Source organism: Parambassis ranga, chromosome 17 (genome assembly GCF_900634625.1).
Source record: "Parambassis ranga chromosome 17, fParRan2.1, whole genome shotgun sequence".
In the NCBI taxonomy this organism is placed as follows: Eukaryota; Metazoa; Chordata; class Actinopteri; family Ambassidae; genus Parambassis; species Parambassis ranga.
This window is the reverse complement of record NC_041037.1, coordinates 13,043,250-13,063,967: the sequence shown is the minus strand read 5'-3', so window position 1 is coordinate 13,063,967 and position 20,718 is coordinate 13,043,250. Positions and strand designations below refer to the sequence as shown.

Here is a 20,718-nt window from a genome sequence, read left to right as displayed (position 1 = left end):
CTCTATCCCTCACTCCTCTGCTCCCCCTCTCTTCTGCTCTCTTAGTCAGGTGCTTAATAGAAAGCACCTCCCTCACCAATCAGCTGTCGCTTTCCATCCCTCTCCTGACCAATCACAGCTTAGCACGAAATTTAAAAGTCTTCGTCTCTTCTCCAGCTGTCTTCTGATCGAACCCGGCAACCCTCCTCCACCCCAAGCACCACCAGATCCACGCCAGTAAGGCCTCCTATTTCCTGCCCTCCAGCTCTCCACCACCACCAGGTCTAGACCCCGGGGGGGATCTTATGATCCAGCAGCCTCTCCTCTTGTGTTTTCCCCCCTTTCCGGATGTGGTCTTCACGATGGGGTCTAGGACGCCAATGCACATTCAAACTTTGTACTTAATACATCTTTCTCATTCAGTTCGCTGAGTCTCTCATGATTGAACTGGCTTTAATGCAGAAACCAGCTTTTCTGTTCATGGAAGATCACCACTCTGAAGATAAGCGCCAACCCATCTCATTTTTGCAGCTTTACTGTTACATATTGAATACATATTGAAGTATAGTCATAAAGGCTTCACACAGATTGATTTATAATCCCTACAGCTATTCAGTGGAGCTGCTGCAGAAAGCAGACATCAGTTTCTAAACATCAGTTTCATTTGGCAGCAAACTGATGAAATGAACGAGACAATACACGTGTAAAGCAGACATAAGAAAAAATATTAACAAGTGTGACTTTTCATCTGGCACATAGAACAGTCCCAGACAGACACAGGTTCAGTGGATCCCATTGATCAGAGTACATGTTTAGGTTTCTGAAAACTCCTCTTAAACAAACTTGCTTTGCAGGAACATTGAAAAACTAAAGGAAGCCAACAAACCTTGGATCTGTTAAAGGCCATATCAGGCAGTATGTACAGCATGTTTTAACATCTAGAAAAGCAACAGGGCCTGATGGCTTCCTCAAATACTCACAAAAGTCAAAACTAATGTTTCTCTTACAGATGCCTTGATCTCTGTATTTCCAACCCAAGAACAGCCTCATGCACAATGTATCAGATCTGATACTGTAGAGAACTTTGTGTCTTACGATGAATTCCCAAGCTCGCTTATGTAACACAAATGTAATGAATACACCCATGAATGATGAATTCTTGTCTCGGTGAGTTTGGGAATGTGAGATGATCTGGGAATTCCGCACAGAGCAGAATAATGATCAATTTGCCTCTGGAGCTATTGGTTCTAATTTTATTACGGATTCTCCTCTGCTGTGAACATGCAGTCATGTTCAGAAATGTCGGAACGATGAGAAGTCTTTCTTAGCATTTGGCTTTCATACACCACAGCACATATAATTACTATAATTACTTGCCTTTTATATTCAGATAATAAAAAAATCATCTGCAGTCAATGATGGCCTGAAGTGTGAAACCCATGAACCTAACAAAGTGCTGAGTCTTCTCCTTTGAGGTGCTTTGTCAGGCCTTAACTGCAGCTGCCTTCAGCTGATGTTTGTGCTGTATCCCCTCAGTTCTTCAGGTGACTGACTTGGTCAGTGAAGAAAATCCAAGTTCCTTTTGAAAAGTCCAGAATTTCTTCCTGCTGTTTCTAGCAGCACTCACTTCGTCAGTAAACAGCAGTGACCATGTTCCAATCAGTAATATCAGTTTTCCTTCTAATAACTAAAGACAGGATCCACTGACTGTAGCCTGAGGCCAGGTGGATAACTTTATAGGCTTAAAGTAAGACTGCTAATGTTATCTGGCAATAAACTGAACTAAGAGCAACATTATCACTGGTGTACCATTACAGATCAGCCAACAATATCTTTATCAAACAAGCCCCTGGGCTTCCCAGTTGGCATTGACAAGATATTCGCTAAACATTACCAATGTACAAGAAAAGGGCAACATGCTGTTCTAACATCCCCTGTGAGGCTGGATTACTGAGAGGGTTGTGGGGCCATTTGCCCCCAGGGCTCCAGGGCTCCAGTGTAACATTTATAAAAGACTGAAATCCAGAGCAGTTTAAGGAGGCCCTGGTTCCCACAGCATCGGTGAGGACGTAAAAATAGACTAAGACACAGCAAATTGGACATGACAGCCTCAGGAGGTGCTCAGAGTGGCAGTGTTAGCATTGTTGCCTCACAGCAAGAAAATTGCTGCAGATAAGCCAGCGGATAGATGTATGAATGAATGAATGGGTGGACAGGTGCTGAGAAGTAACAGAATACATCCACATATGAAAAGACTGGAAGAATAATGCAGACCAGCAGGAGGGGTTTCCTGGGGTGTGGGTGTGCAGCTCTACAACACTTCCAGGACCAACACTCTTTGGTCATTTTGTGTCTCAGTGGGTGCACTCTCACCCTGTGTGGCCTCAAAGTCCCCTCAATACTGTAGGCCCTATATTATAGATATTGTTTCAAGATGATGAAGTATCCTCACCCACAAACAACAGTCCTGCAGTCATAGAAGCTGAAATTAATCTGGGATGGGTGAGTGATGGTCTCACACTGCATGCCCTGTGTGAGACCTTAGAGTCCAATATCATACTCAAAATGAAAAAAAGTCATATATTACAGTGGTGTAGTAGTGTAGTGTAGTGTAGTGGTGCTCCATCTTTCTAACACTGGTTTATCACTCATAGATTAATGTACATGTTGCAGGTAATAATCCAGTTTCTCAGAGTCAGACTTTGAGCGCAGGAGCCACACATTTCTTTAGCAGTACTCTGAAAATAGAAAAATAACAACACCTGAGTATGATTTCTCTTTGCTGTGAAACCTGAACTGTCTACTATAGAATATATATGTCTGAGCACGAGGCTGCAGCTGGCTTTTATTACACATCTAATCAGATCTGAAATGCCAGGATAAGATTTAGCTGCCTGTAACAGGCGTCTGGAAGTGGAGCACTCAATATGACCCCTATTTAACTGCTTTGGTTCTGGCCAGGCTGTTTTATTATCCTTGTGTGTGTTTGTTTGTTATCATTACATCATTACAAAATTAACACTGTGGAGTATGTGCCCAAAACCACTAAGTGCAAGTAAGGAATAATACTATGGCCTAGTGTGGAATGTTTCTGTTTTCACTTGGTTCTGCACTTCGGTCATACATGGTTGTTAGATGTGTTGTGTTACATATTGCACATACACACTCTCTCATCGATCATGAATTGGTTTACTTGAGAGTTAAACATCCCTCTTCTGCCTCTGCAGCACTCCAGGCTTTTATAGATGTCCTTGAATGACATGAAAACAGAACATCAGGTTCCCTTTCTGTGCCGTTCATTCATATACAACACTTTTAGAACCTGTTACTGTATTGCAGCACCACCTTCTGGCCATGTTTCTTTTGTCCCTTTTGTCCAGGATTAAGGACACTTCATGTCAATATTTTAAACCAGTTGCTCTTTCCTCTTAAAAAGATATACTATGAGAAAACAACATGGAATGTTGCTGTGCTATGTAAGTGTTAAATGACATGAGAAGTTAATAGTTAAGATTACATTCATGCTAATCTTTGTAATGATTCCATTGTTTACTTTTCTTCATTTTTTGTGTCTGTATTTAAACTTCTTCTGTGTCCCCTCCTCTCTGTGTCCACTGTTGTCTCACAGGGGCTTTCGAAGCTGTCAGAGGACAGTGACAGGGATCTGTGTAAGAAGAAATCATTTCAGGACAGTGTATGTTAAATGTAATGCCTCTACCACACTGCTTAAACACATATTTACTTCACTTTCTTCAGCAGCTGGTGTAAATGGTTCTCCTTGTCCTCCAAAGTCTTCTTCAATGTGTCAAATTCTCTCTGTTTTTCCAGAAGTTCCCTCTGAAGATGATGGTTAGTTTCCTCCAGAGTCTCACAGAATGCCTGTGCTTTAAACAGCAGCCAGTGTTGTTCAACCCTCTTGACATTTAGCTTGTTCGAAAACACTTTAGTGAAGATAGTGACCTCACCCTGCTCTCCTCCAGACTGTCAAAAAGACTGGGAGGGTCAGCCAAACACAGGAAGTGTCTCACAGCTTCACTGGGGAACAAATGATGAATGGAATTGTCAAAAATGGTTCAGGGCGGGCTGTTGAAACAACTCACAGTACTCACCTTCTAATGACATCTTTGTGTAAAGTTAAGCTCTGCAGAAATGTCTGCAGGCCGACCTGCCTCTCCTCTAAAAAATCCTCGTCGTAGTTGTCTTTGAACCAACGCTTTGGAGGCAGCGCCGGATGAAATCTGGGAAACAGCTCTTTAAGCTGCAAGCAAAGCCACAGAAAATGGAGTCACTATGGCAACAACATCACTCTCATGAGAGCTGAAAGTGTTGGTGGGTCATGGTGCCACAGAACAATCACAGCACTTAGAGCAAGATGAACTTAATCAAGATTGAAGGGGCGCTGAAGTGAATGTGAGGCTTTCAGACTCCTGGGCTCTAATGTCTGTGGCGTGTATTGTTGAGTAAAAACTGCTCGTATGTGCACTGATGGCTCATGCAAAAGTGCTGCTGCTGGTTCTCACCTTGTCACTGAGCCTGCAGAAGTCTGTGTATCTTCTGAAGATCACCCAGTTGTCTCCCTTACTGCCTGTCACCAGGATTTTATACACCTGTAACACAGAGGTGTCTGTAAAATTATTAATCATCAACATCATCACTTTGAGCTAAAACATCTTTTGTCAGCCTGTGATTGCAAGACAAAACTCAAATAATATGCAATTAAAACAACACAAAAACTCAGAATGATGATGGAGTGTTCTTCAGTTAATACATGAATAGGAACATTCATTTTTATCCTATTTTTTTAAATACATATTAGCACAAAGTGCTGGTAAAGGTCATGGAAAACTTTTTTCATATCTCCAGAAAACAAGCTTGTCTAGTTGCTGACAATTATTTTTTATTCTATCAGGACTAGTCACAGAGCTCCACAGAGGGATGTTATAGGCATAAGGGTCAAAATCTACAACATCCATTTCTCACTTCGAGGCTGAATCACAGTGATGTCTGGTGCAGGTTTGGTTGTGGCTCTTTGGACAGGAAACCGAGCCTCTCACCATCAGGCACCTCTCCTTTGGTTAAATCCTGAGATCAGCTGGTATTGTCTATGAAATGTTGTACTCAGTAGTGTACACTCCACACCCCCACAGCCTTTTAATATTGATTTAGGAATACTCTGTTAAATTATTTCAGCAAAAGCACTGTTAATATCCAATATTACAATATTTCAATATACTATATATACTAATAATATGCTTTGTGAGGGACATCCCCATGTTGGTTCATTTCCTGTTAGTTCTCTAAAAAATGGGGATTTTAAAGTCCAACTGCTGTTACAGCATAGAGTGACATGCCCACATGTGACTGTAGTGGAGTTTGCTCATTCAGCATTACTGTGCAGTAGACACACACTCACACAAAGAAAGAGGGAAAATTAAAATAGGAAAAGGCTGTCTACCCTAAAAACATGATATTCACACAACTTTGATAATCCTTTGAACTAAACTCCTTCATCTAAATGTGACCTACTTTCTGGAGGAAAAGCAGATTTCGTCTTTAAATCCTTACTGTGAACTTTGCCCTTTCCTCCAGGATCTTGTAGCCCAGCAGTGTAGGAGTGATGGGTCTCTCTATCCAGCTCCCCCCAAAGCTTTCTTCACACAGAAGCTGCACAGGTGCCCCTTCCAGAGAGCCCCCCTCGGATCTATCCCAGCTTTCCTCTGAGGTAGCACTTCCAAATGCAGCACCCCAGGGTCTCTGTGGAAGTGAAGGCTCAACGTTTCCAGATGTGGGGAAATCCCTCTTGTAATAGGACAAGTCCCCTGGAAAGGGGATGGGGACAAAGGGGGCAGCCATCTGTGGTGGACGTCCTGTGTATAAAACCAAAGTTTTAGTATAAACACTGAAACACAGGAAGACACAGACAACACTGCAGGTCCACTCACGATAGATGAGTCCAAACTATCCCTGTGGGTCGGATCTGGGAAACAGCATGTGTGTGATCCAGGCTTTGGTCCTCTGTGTGAGCTGTGCAGAAAGTTTCTTGTTGATATTCTTGCTGGTTCATCAAAAATAGGCAAGTTATGTGACGTAAGCAGTAATTTTAACGTGACACCTGATTTGTTGGCACCATGTACAGAGGTTTCAGATTACACACACACACACACACACACACACACACACACACACACACACACGTGATACACAGAGAGAGAGAGAGAGAGAGATACAGTCATGTGATTTACAGCTACTTGTCGTTTCTATGGACAAGAAGAGTTTATGGGATAAAAAACAACAAACGGTTTTTAAACATATACCACAGGAACAGTATAACAGATTTATCGTTGTGGTCTTTATTCACCTAATAACTGTGTTTCTAATACTTAATAATTAACGTGGTATTCACCATCGAGACATACAAAACTTTTTTTTTAATTCTAAAAATTCTCTTCTCTGGGGGAAGGAAAGCCCCTCACATGGGAAAGTCCAGCAGGTTAAATCCCCTGTGTCAACAGCAGCGGATGCTGAAGAGGCGTGTCAGGCGAAACTGAAACTGTAAAACGTGTTGTAAATGTTTCTGAAATAAATTTATACAATCTGTCTCTCTGTTTGTGTTTGTTTGCGTGATTCTATAAATATCTGGACTTATTATTTAAAAACACTAAAGCGTATTATATTGTCTGAACGTGCATGAATGCATCACGTAAAACCCGGAAGTGTGTCGTCATTAGCAACAACAAACCACCTGCCTTAATGACAGCGGTGCTCAGCCGCGTCTTGTTTTTGTCCCGCCGTGCCCGACAGTCAGCTGGCTGGCAGCATATCATGAGAAAACGAACAAGTTAACGCGCACAGATTTAACGGTGTTCGTTGGGTGCGCGGCGTGTTTTGTTTTGCTGAGCTGTTTATCGACTTCTCTCTTTCAGCGTCACGCCTCCCCCGCCACATTAACGTTAGCTTAGCTCGCTAACAGGCAGCGAAATTGTGGCAAGTGTGTGAATGGGCGAGCTGTTCCTCATTGCGTTTACCAAAAGGGGCAGTTCTGCTTTCAGAGGCTGAGCTAGTGCATGATAAATCCTCAGACACTTCTTGTAAAAGACTCTAGAGCTGCCATGGAGCCGCAGACTGTGGGCCGTATGAACATCGGCAGTCTGACCAGCACCTTGCCTGTGATCCCCTACCAAAAGCTGACGGACCTCTACTACCTGAGCAGAGGGGGGTTTGGCACCGTGTTCAAGGCACAGCACTCAGACTGGAGGACCACAGTGGCCATCAAGTGCCTGAAGCTCGACTCTCCTGTTGGAGAAAGGTACGCTGTCATGCACAAACTAGGCCATCTGCACACAGCTGGAGAGATGAATTAATGTAGTTTGGACTCCAGCTAACATACAGATCATTTATATAAATGAAATGATGCAACCTGTACTTATTCAGCTGAAGATAAGCTGCAGCGTTTGTGTGTGGATCAAATGAACTCTGTTCCCTCCTTCAGTTCAGGTTGAACCAGATTTGTTCAGATCCACACGTTTTAAATGAACCTACTGACCTCTTCAGGTGCACTAGTCTATCCTTGTTTCCAGAATTTAGCAGGTGGTTGCTGCATTTTTCACTGATACACACACACTTTATTTTGAGTCACCACTCTCCTTAATTAATACAATGTTTTTATACTGTTTGATATGGAGTTTTTCTGGGTTGAAAAAGCTCTGTTAGAAAGACAATATGTCTGTATTAACTAAACTCATCTTGCCATTTTAATATTGTACTGTATGTCAGTATGTTGATATTAGCTAAACACATTGAAGCAGTTTGTCAGGTTTTGTATTGGCCTAGGCATTGTTTTATCACTGTCTCTAGATGACATCATCAGTCTGCTGCTTCTGAATCTGCACAAACTCAGCACTAAGCACAGTAGTCACGAAACAATGTGAAGGTATATTATTATTATTTGGAATCTTGTTTCTAGAAACAGTGTGTAACAGTGCAACACAAGTCATTACTTGATGCACCAGAGACACTGTTCTACATATGATTTGGTCATCATTTATGATAAAAGCTTTTTGATGAATATCGTAACAGATATTTTACCCATTCAGTCCTAATGGCAGTCCTCTGTCAAACACCCACCATTAATAAATGTTACTGTTTTTGCTCTGTCGGAGTGTAAACATTGACTCCGATGCTGGCTGTGTTTCAGAGAGAGGAACTCCCTGCTGAAGGAGGCAGAGGTGCTTCACAAAGCCCGGTTTAACTACATCATCCAGATCTTTGGCATCTGCAATGAGCCTGAGTTCTTCTGCATAGTCACGGAGTTTATGAGCAATGGCTCTCTGGACCTTCTTCTGCACGAGGTAGCTTCATAAGAACTTTACCCACTATCCTTAAGTGTATGTCCACATGTACATTAACACATGAAAGTGAAAGAAACTCTTTGTTCTGCACCTCATCTCACATCATGTAATTGTGTGTTGCCAAGTTCCTGCCAGTGGTAATGCAAACAAAAGTGAAACCTACAGTAGGATTTTTTTTTTTTTAGTCTGATGAAACTCACCCACAAGCAGACAAAGACGTGAATAAGTGAGGAAAGAGAAAAACAAAGTGGGGAATTTCCCACTCCTCTTTCTACAGTCATTTTGAGTTCTTGCATAGATTTGTAATTACAACATCAGTGTTCTCTGTATTGATATGCTCTTAATATTTTGTCACGTTGTCTCTGCCTGTAGAAAGACATGTACCCTGTTCTTGCCTGGCCTCTGCGCCTAAGGATTCTGTATGAGATCGCCCTCGGCGTTAACTTCCTTCATAACATGAACCCACCTCTCTTACATCATGACCTAAAGACACAGAACATACTGTTGGATGGTGAATTTCATGTCAAGGTATGTGCAAGAGATGTACGAGCTGCGTGAAAAAACATTTTTAAATTAAAAAATAATTTTCAGCAAAGATGAGGACATAATTTGCTTTTATACTTAATAGAAAAAAAAACAGTTTATGAAACTTTTTTTTCACCCTACTAGCAGTGTTGGCAGCTACACTTTGTCTCTAAAACTAAACACCAGAGAAAACGCTACATTTCAGAAGAATTCTACAAATGTACACTTTCATCTGCTCTTACTTGTCTCTCCAGATTGCAGACTTTGGCCTCTCAAAGTGGCGACAGTTATCTGTCAGTAAAGGCTCAGGATCCAAGCCCACAGAAATGGGGGGCACGGTGATCTACATGCCACCTGAGGAGTATGAACCGTCCAAGAGCCGTCGGGCTGATGTCAAACATGACATGTACAGGTGAGGCATCAAGTTAGAAATATGTTGGACGGTGTTTGATTTGAATCTGATTGGAAATGAGTTTTTCCTGATAAGACTTTTGAGGCTGAATTGTTTTCATTCTGAAACAGAATATTGCAGCCATGGATTAACCACAACCGACCAGTTATGGTCGGAGTCCGTTAAAAATCGCAGTGGTGATTGTTAACAACAGAATTCCACTTTTATGTTTGCCAGAATGTGAATCTCTCCTGGGGTGTGTCTCATGAAGTCTTTTGGGGTTTTGATTATAACATCGCTGTTCCTAAAGCAGCCTGTGTGCTATGCTGGTCATGGATTTCCCTGGCTCTGAAGGGGAATGCCAGTGTAAAACAATGGCCTAACTCTCTGATGTTTACATTTTAGCTATGCCATCATTATGTGGGAGGTGCTGTCCAGAAAGATTCCATTTGAAGGTACTTTCACTTCTTTTGAATTTTTTTACTCTGTTCATTTTGTTTATTTGAATGACAAATGGCTGTGTTTGTTCAGAGGTGACAAACCCCATGCAGATCATGTTCAGCGTACTTCGCGGGATGCGTCCGGACACCAGCCTGGACAGCCTGTCCCCCGACATTCCCAGCAGAGAGACTCTTGTCAGCTTAATGATGTGCGGCTGGACGGCCAACCCCGATGAGCGACCTTCTTTCCTCAGTAAGCTCATAAGTATACGTGCAGGAATGTTTTACATTGAATAGGTAGAATTTTACAATCTGGCTGTACTGGCTTTTTCACAGTTTGTGATGGCCTGTGTGCCTCATGTTGAGTAACCACAAAATCATTAGCTTCAGCTCCTGACTGTGACTCAGACTTCTTTGTCATTGCAAAAAAACTCTGATAGAGCATTTGATGGAATCATCAGGGTGGTGTGTGTTTTTGCTGTTTCAGAGTGTCTGATCGAGCTGGAGCCCATGGTGAGGAAGTTTGATGAAATTGACTTCCTGGAGGCTGTGCTGGAGATCAAGAGGTCAACGGTTAGTCAGAAGGCTTCTCATATGTCTTTGTTTTACATATGTTTGAGGTCATCTCTAGCACGGAGCTATCTAAATGAAGACATGTTTGTGAGGACTTGGCATGTCTTTACAATAACCTTTGCTTTTCCTGTGACCCATTTGGGAAAGACTGATCTGTATTAAGATACATCATAGCCCAGTCAGTGCTCGCTCAGCCATGTCTGCTCAGACATGAGACTACACTACCTCATGTAGAAGCTAAACGGCAGGAGACTAGCTCAGATCATGACAGCAACCTTGTGATGACATAGCTGTCATTACATTGTGCCTGCAGCCATAGCTTTGCTTTGGTTGCTATATTTATGGCCGTGACTCATTAGACTTCAACGCATGTAATGCTATCTATATGTGGCAGCTGTATGAGTACAGTGACAGCAGCAGTGTACTCTCTAAGATCTGCCCTCCTGCGTGTGGTGCAAATATTATACATGTTCCAGGACTGAATTTGTCTGATTGGCGGAATAGTGTCAGATTCATGGATTGATGAAGCCAGCATTGTTCCACTAGCTTGTTTGGGAGGTGCTTCGATTTCCTGACTTTACTTTAACCTTATGTACTAAATAGGTTCTCACTGAAATTCATGTATTTGTAACACCAGGCAGGAAAGTGTACAAGTTATTCATTGAGTCTATTACTGCAGTACTGAAACTGTCTTTGCAGGCTAAATGGAAATAAGGCAAACACACTGTTAAATATTAATGGTTGTATTGATTATTTTTATCCAGATAGGGTTAGAAATCCCCACGTACACTTCTAAACTTCTAAAGTTTAATACTGCTTTTAGACAAACACTGACGGCAAAATGTTTAAATGTATGTAATGTGGGACTGTTGGAATAGTACCGTGACTAAGATAGGATGACATCGAATTTTCCCCCCGAAACATATCCTTCCTCTTTTCACTTGTAGACTTGTGCACACATGAGGAAGGTCATTGTTTCCACTTTAAAAACACTTTTCAAGAAAGGTGTTGTTTGGTAGTAGAATAAGTCCCATGTGGGGTTATTCTGGTGAAAGAAATGGGAACAAACAAATGCATTAAAGGTTCATGGTCAGCCACAGATATAGTACAATCACAGCTGTATATGAAATATCAACATTTTCATATTCTGCTGTTCTCGGCTGATTATTCCTTTTTAACAAAGCAAACTGAGACACAAAGTCACATTTGAAGTACAGTATAGCTTTCACACTCATTCCAGATACACAATTTGGGGACTAAAAGGCAGCAAAGATAATGTAGGAAGCAGTGAAGTGAATATTTAACTGTGTGGTCAGAGAAGTCAGAACACTTCTGCTCCACAAACTGCACTTGGTGTCAGTGTGTAAATCTCATGTTCCTTTTCTGTGTTCTGTTTGTCAGGGTTTAATTATAGAGTTTGGTAAACATGACCCTGTTCTAACTTTTATAATTCAAAATAAATAAAGATCTTTCAGTAACTAACGTTTTATATTTTGCTAAAAATATTTCTAAATATCATGGTTTAAGGAAAAAAGGTTGAATATTGAATATTATATTTTTATTTATATTATCTGCTTTGTCTCTCTGGCTCCTCCACAGCTGAGGCAGAGATCTGGCTGTTGTTCAGCTCCATCAGTGTGTGAGAAGAGTCAGGAGGGACTGAACATGCTGAAGGACAGACCCACTCCCTGGCCAGTCAGTATCCACTTATCCACACCTACACACTGGAAGTACTGGTGAAAATGACTGGTATTAAGCCAGTCTTTTTCACTTGGTTGCTAATGACACAGTGATAGTGGGGATGCACTTGTATTAAAGCCTTTTGTCCTTCACAGGGGAGCTCATCCTCAAACTCAGGGTCCGGCTCCTCCCAGGACACAGACATATCTCTGCCAGGCCATCTCACCAGCAGCAATGCTGCGCCCTCTAAACGTAATGACGTCAGCAGTTGCATTTCATGTCTTGGCACTATTTAATCTATGAGTGTCAGCACTGATTTGCAGCATTTAGCAGACATGGTGTGCTGTATGTCTGTATGCAATATAAGCTTTGTTTTTCTCTCTCTCTTGTAGTGAGCCTTCCATCATCATTCTTTGCTCATACTCTGGACCCTCCAGACCCTCTGAAGGACAACTGTGTGGCCAACAATCTGAACGGCTACCAGAATGACTTAAACATACCTGTCAAACCTGGCCTGCCAGTCACAGAGTGTGAAACGCAGCTGGATAACCTCACCCTGAAGCCACAGCCTCCTCAGCAAGGTAAAAGCACTTAAAGCACCTGTCTGTCTCAGCAGTAATTTTGCTCTTGTTTGTGTCTTTTAAACATCCGTTTCTCTTCCTGGTGTTTCTTCCTCTTTCTGCATCAAAGAGGGAGATTAGCTCTTTTTACATATCCTTGTATTCACATTATAGAGAAGGTAGACTAAAGCCATTTTCTCACAATGTATGCAGATGTGTAATGCAGATTGAAATGGAAATTTTCATAGAAGTAAACACTAAATACCAATTACTAATTTTTACCACAAAATGTTAACTTTTTGCTGCAGAAGATTACTCTCCTCCCAAGAGAAACTCCTCCCCATCAGAAGGCCCCATCGCCCAGTGGATCGCGACACGGCGTGAGGAGATCGTCTGCCAGATGACAGAGGCTTGTCTGAACCAGAGCTTGGATGCCCTGCTGGCCCGCTCCATGCTGATGCAAGAGGATTATGAACTCGTGAAAACCCAGCCAACACGCACTGCCAAGGTCCGCCAGCTTCTGGACAACTGTCACAGACACAGTGAAGACTTCTGTCGCATCGTCGTCGGTAAGCTGCACGACAACAAACAGATGGGCCTGCGGCCGTACCCGCCTGAAATCAGCAACGCCATCACAGTCCTCACTCCCAGCGCACCACCGCTCCCCATGGCTTACAATATCCCGAGGAACATGTAGCAGCAGCCACAGCACAGATCACAGACTGTGCCAAATCTACACTACAGCTAACTTTTAACTGGTTCCGCTGGCATCAGGACGATTGCCATGGAGGTACATATCCAGGCATCAACTAGGGATTACATTTTTTTTATCCTGAAAATCAAAAGATTTTGACTGAACCAGATTGTATTTAAAATGTTTTATTTTTACTCCCTTCTACTCCTACTCCTTTTTATTTCTTGCACTTACTGTGTGTAGTCACGTGTATGCATGTATGCGTGCGTGCGACCTGGATGACTGCCAACATGCTGGAAAAGCTGCAGTGGAAAGGAAAGGCTTATTAAATTATAGCAGTCTTATTCCTGGGGTATCTTTCTGATGTCGGAGGGAGTGTAAGCAACAAAATGCAGAGTCAAGTATTACTTTGTGCTCTTGAGTTGTGATTGAGGTTGCGTGGCTGTATGGAAAGTGTTTGTCCCCACCTGGGCTCAGCTGGAGTAAAAAAGCAGTTGAGATTGGAATATAACTCGAAGAATGTGAAGCGTGTGTGTGCCTGTGTGTGTGTGTCTAGATTAAAAGTGGACCAATATGATCTGCCAGTATTCTTAATAACGTCCACTTGAGATGCTCCAGACTAATCTGAATACTTCCACAATTACAGTTCTTCCACAGACTCTGAGTGATCGTACTGAGGTTTTCTACATTTTTATTTATAAAATCACTTTCTCTTTGTCAGAGAGTGAGCCACATTTAGCAAGGCATAATACTGTTAAAAGCAAGACACACTTGTAGTCCTTTGAAACAGTAGCAGCAGTTAGTTCATCTGTATATAAGCACCTGTTTGTCTGCATTCATACATAAAGCATCTATATAATCTAAGTTAAGTGACAAATAGTTTCCGTTTCATCGATACTTGTGTTTGTGTGTGAGATTCTATCAAACAAGAATTATTAATGGACTACTTGGTTGTCTCAGCCCTTGTATGTGTGTTTGTACTGTGTGTGTGTTTTTTTATTAAGGGCCTCATCACTGCCTTCACTTTTCCTCTAATAGGTGCTTAAACTGCATCCGTAGCATTAGCTGTCCCTACCATCTCTACATTAGTCACAGTACGACCCACGTGTGTGAATAAATGCACCTCATCACGTGGAGGTTCCCCATCAATCAGCCCCAAATTAACTACTGTTCAATAAGGAGCAGGAAGTGAGTCACTGAAAATTGTACACATCAATGCAATGTCAACCTAAAGGCTTGTATTGCCTTGAATTTGATTACTGTGCCTCATATTCTGCTTTTGGTCTCACCTCCCGTAACCAGTGAAAAAGCCTTTTTACGCATATCAAGCACGTAAAATGCTACAAATTTGATAGCCTAAATATTGATGTAATATATTTTGTACTGTAGATAATGGTTTCATCTTTTTATATAATATATATATATATATATATATATATATATATATATAAATATATTTTCATCTGTGATCTCTTAGTAAAAACTCATGCATTGTTTTTGTGAGGTTGGTTGATGCCTTCTGCAAATTGCAGTCTAGTTTAGTAACCATGTCATCATCAGTGATCACACATAATAATGTTCAACAGAGGGTTGATGTGCAGCTGTGGTTCCAGCTGACTAGGACTTTTCAAATGTATCAATCTCTTCATTAAAGGGGTTTGCTGTTTTTACTTCTGCCTGCTTCCTTATTTATTTATATTAACACAATCTTTACTTTGTTACCTCAGTTAAACAACTGATGTTTCTAAAAACCTGACAGCTGTCGGGCCAATCCCAGTGTCTTAAAGTGTGCTTAATTGGAGCACACATCACAGTGTGTTTCCTCTTTATGGGCCCGGAGGCCATTCGTCTGCCTCTGTTTTAGCTGTTGAAGGCGTCCTGGGGGCAGGAGCGAGGTCTGCTTGTCTCTGAAAATAGCACAGGGGGGAACACGAGAGTGCAGTTAACTTGGTGATGGAAAAACACTGCTTGTGGTTTGTGCTGGCCTGCAGGGATTGCAACATTGGTCAATGGGTTGGCACCTCTCAGACGTGATCTCAGCAGTGTCTACATGGTGGCCTAAGTGAGACTTTGGGACAAACGGATTCAGTGATCTTCTTAAAAACAAGGTAAGTTCACAGACATGTTGTATTTGTTATTTACTTGCTTGCCTGGATGCATAAAAAGTCTTCTTTAGGAGATAATGTTCAGCTTATTTCTTCAGTGTATACTTATGTTGGACAGAAAGGTCTCCTCCTAACTAATCTCTCTCTGTCTCTAGGCCCCAGCTGCACTGCTGGAATAATGGGGGACCTGAGGCAGAAGATTGGGGTCATATCCCAGACAATATGTCCCGGTTCACGAGCCCCATCTGAGGAGGACTTAAAGGCCCCAAATGGTGGCAAAGAAGAGAAAATGCAGATGAAGAGGGAAATTTCTCTCATCAATGGCATCTGCCTTATTGTGGGTAACATGATCGGCTCTGGGATTTTTGTCTCACCAAAGGGTGTCCTGATGTACAGCGCCTCTTACGGGCTGTCGTTGCTGATTTGGGCAATCGGTGGCATCTTCTCGGTGTTTGGGGCTTTGTGCTATGCAGAGCTGGGCACCACCATCACAAAATCTGGAGCCAGCTACGCCTACATCCTGGAATCCTTTGGCGGCTTCTTGGCTTTTATTCGTCTGTGGACGTCTATCCTGCTGATCGAGCCAGCCAGTCAGGCTGTGATCTCACTGACCTTCGCCAACTATCTGGTGGAGGCTCTCTACCCAACCTGTCAGCCGCCTTATGATGCTGTGCGCCTTATTGCTGCAGCCTGCCTCTGTAAGAAACACTCCCATGTCATTACCCGGAAACAAAAGCTTACAATTAAAACAATCTGGATTTGTTTTTGGCTGTAAATGTGCATTCTAGGGTCATAAATGTAAGATTCAGAGAAACCCCTCTCAACAGTGACACCTCTGGCCGTTAGCTGAACTACAGTCAGCATGTTGTGTGTCTTGTGTGTGTGTTCTGTGCATGAATTTGATTAGCACTTCATTCACCCTGCACTGTCATGCTGCACTATGTTCAGCGCTGTTTTGTTACTGAGAAACGGGCTTTATTCACAAAGGTGCAGCTAGCTAACACTTCACACGTTTGCCAATTATCCTGACTAACATGGTTAATAAAGTTTCTTTGTAAGGTGTCAATCAATATTAAGTTAGCAATGTCAGATTTGTAGCTGAGTTAAAGCTGGCTGACCTTTAAAATGTGTGCAGGAAATGCAGTTTGCTGCATAGTCATCAACATATTCAGGGCTTCATATTCTGAGCTTCTTTATGATTGTTGACAAAAACCCTCAAACTACTACTATGATGTTTGTAAGTTTAACATTTCACTGTGTATCGGTTACAGCTAAAGAAGAACATTTCAGGCATTTGATCCTGTATATACAAAAAAAAGACATTGGTGAGAATGGCATCAGCTATAGTTAGACTGACAGCATTGTAAGAGGTACGCCTGTGGTTTACAACCTGGCTTTGTGCTGTAAAGACCGCACTGAGCAGTGGTGGTATTTGGGTGAGAGAGCAGGAATGCCAAGACTCTGGAGCCTCTTTCGAGCCACTCTTCCAAGAAGTCAGTCTCTGTTTCTGTACCCACATACTTTCTGTGGCCCATGTGACTGAAACGGAGCAGCCACAGAGGCACAGGCCTCAGGTTTTGAAATCCATCTGATAGCTGCTGTGTCCGTTTTTACAGTGTAACACCTTCCATTCATGTCTTTAATCCTCTGGTTTGTTCCAGGTATGCTCATCTTCATTAACTGTGCCTATGTGAAGTGGGGGACTCTGGTGCAGGACATCTTCACTTATGCTAAGCTCATGTCCCTCTTCCTCATCATCATTATAGGGCTTTTGAAAATATCTACTGGTAAGTGATGATAAACATATCAAACAGGATACAACATGCTTTAAAAGACGTGTGTGTCTATAGGAGAGACGAAGAGCTTTCAGAATTCGTTTGAGGGCTCCTCCACGGAACCTGGAGCCATAGCTTTGGCCCTCTACTCTGCTCTCTTCTCCTACTCCGGCTGGGACACACTCAACTTTGTCACCGAGGAAATTCAGAATCCAGAGAGGTGATACGGACACACATTGTACACCTGAGCTCACACAAGCACAGGTGATTTGACCTCCTGGCTGTCATTGCAGGAATCTTCCACTGGCCATTGCAATTTCAATGCCCATCGTGACCATCATCTACCTGCTGACCAACGTGGCGTACTACGTGGTCCTAGACATGCCCTCTCTGCTGGCCAGTGACGCTGTTGCTGTGGTAAGTCACCTAAGAGAGATGATTCACTCCCTGCTGCTAAATATAAGTTCTACTCAGAAGTGGTTCACCCAAGATGTTTTGCCCTCTGTGGTGAAAACAGAAGTGCTGACATTAAAGTAGCTTGCAGTCCACCGTGTGTACGTGCGAGGCACCTTTTCTGTGATCACATCCCCTCCTCCTCAGTGTGGACAGACTGTCTCAACCTTCTGTCCCCACAGACGTTTGGAAACGCAGTCCTGGGTCCGTTCAACTGGATCATCCCAGTTTCAGTGGCCATGTCCTGCTACGGAGGACTCAATGCTTCTGTCATCGCTGCCTCACGGTACAAACAAAACACTGAGCGCCCCACAGTGTGATGACACACACACATAGGGTTTCCCACTGACCTTTGCTCCTTTAATCAATAAATGCTGCAGGCTGTTTTATGTTGGAGCCAGAGAGGGCCATCTCCCCAACACTCTGAGTCTGATCCACCTGAAGCGCTACACACCCGTCCCAGCACTGCTGTTCAATGTGAGTAACATAACGTGCAAACACCACCTGTGTGCGTGTGCTCTGATCATTGTGCTGTGTGTCTGCAGGGTTTGATGGGTCTGATCTTCCTGTGTGTGGAGGACGTGTTTCAACTCATCAACTACTTCAGCTTCAGCTACTGGCTCTATGTGGGTCTCTCTGTAGCCGGACTCATTTACCTGCGCATCACTCAGCCAGACAGACACCGCCCGGTCAAGGTGTGTGTGTGTCTTCATTAGATTCATGTGTTCTTATATACAGCATGTTTCCTGTGAGGTTTCCTTTAAATACATCCATATTTACCACCGACATCTGTATACAAGTATTTACAGTTGCATTTTAATGCAACTTGAGACTCCAACGTCTTCATTTGTTACAGCCTGTGCGCTGACTTGTGTTAAATAGAAGTGAAACTTGTATCTGAGGGCTTTTCCTCACTGTGTGACCCAATTCACCCAATTCACTTGCCAGCTAAGCTCAGGCTAGTGTGAATGCCTGCGTTAATATTTAATATTTAAAATTATTTTAGTACAATGTCAATGAATGAGGAATGTGAAGTGTGCGCATGTAAACAGCTGTGAGTTTAAATGTCTGAGTGATTGTTTGCTGGTGCTCTCCTCATGAACAAATATAATTTGCATCTTTTTCGTCTCTCCACAGCTCACCTTGTTCTTCCCCTTCATCTACTGCCTGTGCAGCCTGTTCTTAGTCATCGTCCCTCTGTATGGAGACACAATCAACTCCCTCATAGGCATAGGCATTGCACTGTCTGGGGTGCCGGTTTATTATGTAGCCATTTACCTGCCTGAAGAGAGGAGGCCCAGATTCATATGCAAACTAAACAGTAAGTTTTACATGTTTCTGATAAAGGTTCATATTTTTTTTTCATTTACTACAGAGCTCTTTGTGTTCACACACATTAAGAAGGCATTTTATTACTGATGTGAGATTATAGGATTTGAGTGCCTTGCTTATTTATGTCAAATTGCCAAATGTCTGCTGCACGTGATTTTAAAATAAGACATTAGTCACACGATGAGTCAGCTTTTACTAACCTCTCACTGTTTCTCGCCCACCCCTCCTCCAGATTTAGCTACCAGATACACCCAGATATTGCTCTACTGCTGCCTGACTGAGTTTGACACCGACACAGAAACACAAGCTGGAACTAAAACACAGTGAGCGGCAGACATGACACCTCTGACAACTCTTTATGGACACAGTGATGAGGTACATGAACAGACTCACAGCATTTGGCATCTCAAAGGACCGAACATGAAGGAGAGATGCTGGTAAAACGTTCCTCTGTGAATGCAGTATACTTTTTTACTAAGAATATCTTCTATGAGGATATGACTGAAAAAAAAATGTAACTGAAGCTCCTGTTTCCTTGTTTTAGGCTTGTGTGGAGATTATTATTGATATGCTTGTCTATGTATCTTTTCTTTTTTTGCTGAGTGCTTTACAGTTCTTCTTTTTGTAGAAATGTATGCATCAACATCAGACACTGAGTTATGTGACTGATGGGAGCTGTTTGTCTGCAGCTGCTGCTAGGTTTAGGTTTTGGAAGCGCTTCCTGCTTCCTGCTGGGAAACTCATTCATATATAGCGTTCATTACTGTCAGACCTGTTCATCAAGTCAACAGCTGCACCTTCTACAGGAACAGGAAAGAGTCATGTTGCTGCTGGTACAGTTCTCGGTTGTAGGTGGTGCAGGTTGACGTATTCACTCTTTATGTCCATTGGCATTCACAGGGGAAATTCAACGATATAGTGAAAGCAGTTCAAAGATTAAACCACTGAAGCCCTTCACAATCACAGGGTTTTTTTTACATTGTTGTTCAGACAAAGTGTGTTTGTCTCAGTGTCATTTTTAAGTCTGATTAAAGTATATTTGTGCATCATGTACGTCCACAGTCCTCATCACAGAATGATTGATAAGTTTGTAGACTAAGGTTGGAGTGAATTATAGAAAAGATTTTTTAACCTACATCACACATTTAGTCCTGTGGACATGGAGCAAGCATTTCTCTCTGGTTCAGTGTGGTCCACAGCAGCAATGACATCATCATCAAAGCCAAAATGGCAACCACCGAGCCCCGTCTTCATCTTACAAAAAGAATATAAGAACATCTAAGACATCTATTTAAAAAAAGAGGAATCTAAAATATGTTGATCAAAATGTCATGTTCATTATATCACATTAAAAAAGACTTAGTACACAGGATGACTGAAAAAAGCTAATTTACATGGAATATTTGTGGAATTGTGTTAATTTGGTGGCACATGAGCGTTAACTGAGGATGTGGTAAGTGAGAATTCATTACAGAAAACCACTAACATTATTCTTAGTACATTGTGATCAATAATTCATGATGTATCATTATTAATTCATTTATTAACTCATCGTTGGGCCTGCATTCATTAAGGATTAATTTAGTGTACTGAATCTGTGCCATGAATATAAAGTCTTACAGATGAATTAATTGCAAACACAAACACAAACACACATCAGCCACGCAACATGGAAAACACTCAGTTTTATTCCAGTTAAGTTGAAATGTAGGTGGATTATTCTTGAGGGTAAAATGTATTGATAGTTTGCAAATTAATTAAGAAATATCTTTGATAAAAACAATTCATTTTCATTTTCATTTGGAGCCTTTTCTCCTCTTATGACAGGGAGCAGTTGGCAACATCGAAGCCCGGACAGATCCA

The 20,718-nt window shown here is 42.2% G+C and overlaps 3 protein-coding genes across 8 annotated transcripts; 2 read left to right on the top strand and 1 right to left on the bottom strand.

Annotated features, from left to right (window-relative positions):
- Window positions 1–2,746: 2,746 nt before the first annotated feature.
- On the bottom strand, window positions 2,747–6,559 carry LOC114450141 (sorting nexin-16-like). 6 transcript variants are annotated; one of them, XM_028428098.1, is made up of 8 exons: window positions 6,453–6,559; window positions 5,922–6,003; window positions 5,545–5,846; window positions 4,500–4,586; window positions 4,089–4,237; window positions 3,945–4,014; window positions 3,722–3,858; window positions 2,747–3,643 (listed from the first exon to the last, which is right to left on the bottom strand). In XM_028428098.1, exons 3-8 carry the CDS (start codon window positions 5,830–5,832, stop codon window positions 3,529–3,531), a joined length of 846 nt encoding a protein of 281 aa, XP_028283899.1. In that variant the 5' UTR covers window positions 5,833–5,846; window positions 5,922–6,003; window positions 6,453–6,559; the 3' UTR covers window positions 2,747–3,528. The 6 variants fall into 6 exon arrangements, with proteins under 6 accessions (XP_028283899.1, XP_028283898.1, XP_028283901.1 ...); XM_028428097.1 differs by having other exon boundaries at window positions 5,922–6,034; window positions 6,453–6,551; XM_028428100.1 differs by lacking the exon at window positions 6,453–6,559 and having other exon boundaries at window positions 2,747–3,619; window positions 3,727–3,858; window positions 5,922–6,073.
- Window positions 6,560–6,708: 149 nt separating this feature from the next.
- On the top strand, window positions 6,709–14,860 carry ripk2 (receptor-interacting serine-threonine kinase 2). Its single transcript, XM_028428095.1, has 11 exons — window positions 6,709–7,285; window positions 8,174–8,327; window positions 8,700–8,855; window positions 9,107–9,264; window positions 9,649–9,698; window positions 9,775–9,936; window positions 10,171–10,256; window positions 11,856–11,951; window positions 12,092–12,188; window positions 12,329–12,517; window positions 12,805–14,860. Exons 1-11 carry the CDS (start codon window positions 7,044–7,046, stop codon window positions 13,191–13,193), a joined length of 1,779 nt encoding a protein of 592 aa, XP_028283896.1. The 5' UTR covers window positions 6,709–7,043; the 3' UTR covers window positions 13,194–14,860.
- Window positions 14,861–15,135: 275 nt separating this feature from the next.
- On the top strand, window positions 15,136–19,904 carry LOC114449995 (Y+L amino acid transporter 2). The gene is made up of 10 exons (XM_028427881.1): window positions 15,136–15,298; window positions 15,451–15,993; window positions 16,957–17,082; window positions 17,146–17,290; window positions 17,364–17,487; window positions 17,706–17,809; window positions 17,904–18,000; window positions 18,069–18,218; window positions 18,661–18,844; window positions 19,088–19,904. Exons 2-10 carry the CDS (start codon window positions 15,474–15,476, stop codon window positions 19,180–19,182), a joined length of 1,545 nt encoding a protein of 514 aa, XP_028283682.1. The 5' UTR covers window positions 15,136–15,298; window positions 15,451–15,473; the 3' UTR covers window positions 19,183–19,904.
- Window positions 19,905–20,718: the final 814 nt, after the last annotated feature.